Below are 5,130 nucleotides of genomic sequence, written 5' to 3' on the forward strand. Positions count from 1 at the left end.
TTATGTTAATTCCCTTTTAGTGTAAGAGCTGTTTGAAAAGAGAGCCTAAAATTTCAGCCTGTTTTGGACTTCCATGGTGACATCACCATCCGGTAAGTTCGTTAATAGCCCAATAAATTCCAAACCTCTCTGCCAATAACAGCACATTTTCAGTTTTTCCCTCCCCACTCAAACCACTTCCAGACAGTCCTAGCAAAATTCTTGTTTGACATATTGGTCTTTTCTAAGAAGCTATTTTTGATTGATTTGAATTGAGAATAGCTGCATTGGACCTTTCAAGCGTCCATTGTAGGTCAATAGTGTGTTCTAAAAACAGTGGTTAATGATGCCTTCTCTTTCTAGGTCCACCCCAATAGCATCCACATCTGTGCTGTGCTGGTGGAGTACACGACTAAAACGGGGCGCCTCACCAAGGGAGTGGCCACCACTTGGCTGAAGAACAAACTGGTTGCGGACAACGGCCACAAGTCCACAGTCCCCATGTACATCCGCAAGTCTCAGTTCCGCCTGCCCTTCAAGGCCAGCAACCCAGTCATCATGGTCGGTCCTGGGACCGGCATCGCTCCCTTCATGGGCTTCATCCAGGAGCGAGGGTGGCTCAAAGAGCAAGGTACATGGTAGACACCGTAATAGAAGCATGGAAATGTTTGTGTAAGTGTCGATTTCCTGATTGTTTGTTATGCTGCATAGTCTTTCTTTAGGAGTTGTCATGTTCTGTGTGACATTGACTAAAATAAAGCACCTTAACTGTCTTGTATGGATACAAGTAAGCCAATTGGTCTGCTTTTTCCTGTAGGCAAGGAGGTGGGGGAGACGGTCTTGTACTTTGGCTGCAGGCACAAGAACGAAGACTATCTGTACCAGGAGGATTTGGAGGAGGCTGAAAAGACGGGTGTCATCACGAAGCTCAACGTCGCTTTCTCTCGGGACCAAGAGCAAAAGGTATACTTGTTTTATTAGTTATTCATTAGTTATTTAAAAAAACATTTATTTAAAATGGTGAACAATACTTTTCTGGTAGCTAGAATATGACATGTTTATTGACTAGATAGTCATAGACCACCATACAGCCATATTGTTTTCTGAGCCTACACACCCTGCAGTTGGGACACCAAGACAAAATTGTACTCATATTTCCATAGCGTTCTTGAGTGTTGCCGATCATGGTTGTTGGTAGTATAGACCTTTTATCTATACATGTCTGATTCTGTACCATTAGGTGTACTATTAGTGGGGACGGTCAACACATACTCCATACAGTCCTAGGCTATCCCTCAGAGGATACCCGAGGGATTGTGTTTTTGCTGCCTCACCTCACAAGGAAAGAGGAACACGTTTCTTTGCAAGATCAGTTTTTTGTTTGAAGGAGACTGGAAGCTCAAGAGGATGACAGATCTCTCTTTCCTCTCACCGTCTCTCCAGGTGTACGTGCAGCATCTCCTGAGGACCAACAAGGAGGACCTGTGGAGGCAGATCCACACAGACAACGCACACATATACATCTGCGGGTAAGGAAGGATCCTCGCCAGTAACATTTGCCCCTTGGCAATAAAGTTGATAGAAATTGAGTTGACATATTTCTTGAAAGCACTCCTGAATTCACAAAATCCTCCAACAAGGGTTAAAAGACAAATATCTTAGAGAAATGCTCCTGTTTTTAGGGATGCGCGGAACATGGCCAGGGATGTGCAGACAGCTTTCTATGAGATAGCAGAGGAGCTGGGCGGCATGACACGCACTCAGGCCACCGACTACATCAAGAAACTGATGACCAAGGGACGTTACTCGCAGGACGTCTGGAGCTAAAACCCCTAGGATGCAACCACATCCTATGTTTGTTTGTTTTTAAACTTGCATTGTTGTTTGTGTCAGTAATGGTTATAATGGGTCACCAACCCTGGCACTGGAGAGCTTCCGGGTGTGCCGGCTTTTGTTTCCGCCAAGCACTAAAATGTCTGATTCTATTGATTGGCTTATCATCATGACCTTGATTAGTTCAGATGGGTGTGTTTGTGCCGTGCTGGAATAAAAGCCTACACACCCTGTAGCTCTCTGGGACCAGGATTTGTGACCACTGGGGAAGGATATCGCTGCCGTCATCTCTGGTTGTTTTATTTCCATGGAGCAACACAAGCACTCTTGCACCACAATAATGGTTGGTTATCCTCCATTCTGATTGGACATTTTATGTCAGTCGGCCATCAGTTTGGCAGTGTCAAATGTAGTATCACATTTGTCGACATCGTGAGTGAGATAATATATTATAGCTGTACATAATTGTACGGTGCAAAGTGGGGGGGTGGGCTTATATACAAAACTCATACAGTGCAAGTCTTTTCTTTAGGAAGTTGACCTACCTAATCTGGGTATTAAAAGTGTATTCAGAATACATTATAAATATTTTTGATTTGAAATAAAAGGTGAGATCTTTTTGTCTCCGAAATCAGTAACTGAAAATATTAGTGTTTGTTTACCTTTTGCATTTGGATAAGGGATATATAGCCTTTTATGCAATGAGGATGTTACTGTGCACTTCTAATCAATCACAGTAACCTTTAGCAAGGCATGAAAAAAGTATAATGTTGTAAATAAGTAGTCAATCCCTCTATTGAGGAGAAATTATTAGCTTTTATTTTCCACAAGACTGCCTTTGTTAAATATAAATATCAATGAAAATGATTTTTAGGTTCCCTGTAGAATTTGTATACATTATGCAAAAATTACCTATTTTTTTTCATTTTACCTTTATTTAACCAGGTAGGCCAGTTCTCATTTACAACTGCCACCTGGCCAAGATAAAGCAAAGCAGTGCGACAAAAACACAGTTACACATAAACGTACAGTCAATAACACAATAGAAATATCTATGTACCGTGTGTGCAAATGTAGAAGAGTAAGGACGTAAGGCAATAAATAGGCCATAGAGGTGAAATAATTACAAGTACAATTTATCACTAACACTGGAGTGATTGATGTGCAAGTAGAGATACAAAATAGCAATAGGGTAAGTAATAATATGGGGATGAGGTAGTTGGGTGTGCTATTTACAGATTGGCTGTGTGCAGGTACAGTGATCAGTAAGCTGCTCTGACAGCTGATGTATAAAGTTTGAGAGGGAGATCAGCTTCAGTGATTTTTGCAATTCGTTCCAGTCATTGGCATTAGAGAACTGGAAGGAAAGGCGGCCAAAGGAAGTGTTGGGTTTGGGGATGACCAGTGAAATATACCTGTTGGAACGCGTTCTAGGGGTGGGTGCTGCTATGGTGACCAGTAAGCTGAGATAAGGTGGGGCTTTACAAAGACTTATAGATGACCTGGAGCCAGTGGGTTTGGCGACGAATATGTCGTGGCCAGCCAACGAAAGCATACCAGTCGCAGTGATGGGTAGTATATGGGGCTTTGGTGACAACAAATGGCAATGCAATGCAAATGGTTGACATAGAAAAAACAAGTAAGCCTGAAAGCCTAAATACTCGGCATTATCCAGTTTACGATGAAACAAAAACTGAATACGTAGTAGCAAGCATTCAAATATACATGTTTTTTTTATCATTGCAAACCTAGCACTGTGCCCTGAGAATGTAGATTTCTACAGCTAGTTGGCTTTGAGTGTCAACTTTGTTTCATATTCTTTGTACTATTGCACACTAATCACTGGATGATATATCACACTTATGTATGGGTGTTAAATGTGACGGATGCTGCTCAAACTTGTCAAGATTTATTTTCTACCACCTCTTTTCAACTGTCTCCCATTTTAAATTTGGCATCCTTTGTTCACTTCACTGACATTTTTCAAAAATATTGGAGAGAAAACATGTTCTGTGAAGAGATTAATTCCATTCCTGTTACTTTTTTTGTCCACATTCCATTTGATAAAGTAATACGTGTCTCAACTGAATGAATGTAACTTGGCATGTCTTTTTAAAATGAATAAAAAATATTGAATAAATAGTCAAGTTTGTTCATGTCCTGTTAATCTGATCAAATTTTTGAAAATGAAATTGTATTGCTATTTTCAATTATTAAATGGAAGGATGGATGGATGCAAGTAGACCGGATGGATTAAAGTATGTTTGATGGATGGAGGCCCTACGTGGCTGCTGTCTACCCTTTACCAGAGATGAACAGGCATAATAACTGGTCACAACTAGTATCAATTTAAGTATATTACACACACAAAAGGTCAACAAGGGGGTATACTACAAAGCAGGATCAATCGGCTAACTTTGATAACCAGAAATATATAGAGATTTTGTTTCTTTAAAGGGGACGTTTTTACATGTGGCTTTGTTACTCTTTCTGTGTTTGTAGTTGATCTCCCAAACAGTTTTTTAATATTTTGTTTTGTCATCACTTCCCATAGACTACAATGCATTATAAGCACGTTATAAAACACTCCAAATCAACTCATATTACATCAGAAATCATTCTGGATGTCTCTGCACAATTTTTTGGAAAGAATGTTCTACTGTCCATATTTTGATTGTAAAGAGCATCATTCAAACATGGATGTATGGCACAGTGGAAAAAATACATAATTGAGTGCAGAGACATGAGATTTGGATGTAATATGAGTTATTTTGGACTCAACAAAATGAGAACCAATTTTCTCTCTAAAAAATCCCTCAAAACAAAATATTTAAAAAAAATAAGCTGTTTGGGTATAAACTACAAGCACGGAAAGAGTGAATATAAGGCCACGTGAAAAATGAGTTAACTGCCCTTTAAAGAAAGCTAAACTCATGTATTTCTGGTTGTTGAGTCAAAGATACAATGGCCAGTTGAATTTAATCTTTCTAAAAAATACAAAATTATTTCAGAATATTTTGGCAAGTTAGCTAAATCCTTGAATTCTGCGTTATAGTATAAACCTCTGGGCTAGATCGTTCCCACGCAATGGGCTGTTGAAGATGGAAATCAAAGGGAAAGAAGAAAACGGCTCTACATGGAACACACAATTATTTAACAATAGGGGTATTCCTTTTTAGCAAACTACTGTATAACATGTGCCGTGTCACTAGTTATGACACATGTATTCAATACGAACATAACAATGTTCAACACATATGTTTTGAAGTTTACTTGGTTTCAAATTATTATGCATAAGAAAAAAAATAAATGTACTCA

At 39.4% G+C, this 5,130-nt stretch overlaps 1 protein-coding gene across 3 annotated transcripts in view; it reads left to right on the forward strand.

Annotated features, from left to right (window-relative positions):
• Positions 1-3,959, forward strand: part of LOC118397062 (NADPH--cytochrome P450 reductase-like) — a 39,474-nt gene extending 35,515 nt beyond the window's left edge. For all 3 annotated transcript variants that reach the window (XM_035791475.2, XM_035791478.2, XM_035791476.2), the window contains exons 13-16: positions 343-610; positions 797-942; positions 1,423-1,508; positions 1,662-3,959. In XM_035791475.2, coding sequence (XP_035647368.1) covers positions 343-610; positions 797-942; positions 1,423-1,508; positions 1,662-1,806 — 645 coding nt within the window. In that variant the 3' untranslated portion in view covers positions 1,807-3,959. The remainder of the gene's footprint in view (positions 1-342; positions 611-796; positions 943-1,422; positions 1,509-1,661) is intronic.
• Positions 3,960-5,130: the final 1,171 nt, after the last annotated feature.

This window comes from Oncorhynchus keta, chromosome 18 (genome assembly GCF_023373465.1).
Source record: "Oncorhynchus keta strain PuntledgeMale-10-30-2019 chromosome 18, Oket_V2, whole genome shotgun sequence".
In the NCBI taxonomy this organism is placed as follows: Eukaryota; Metazoa; Chordata; class Actinopteri; order Salmoniformes; family Salmonidae; genus Oncorhynchus; species Oncorhynchus keta.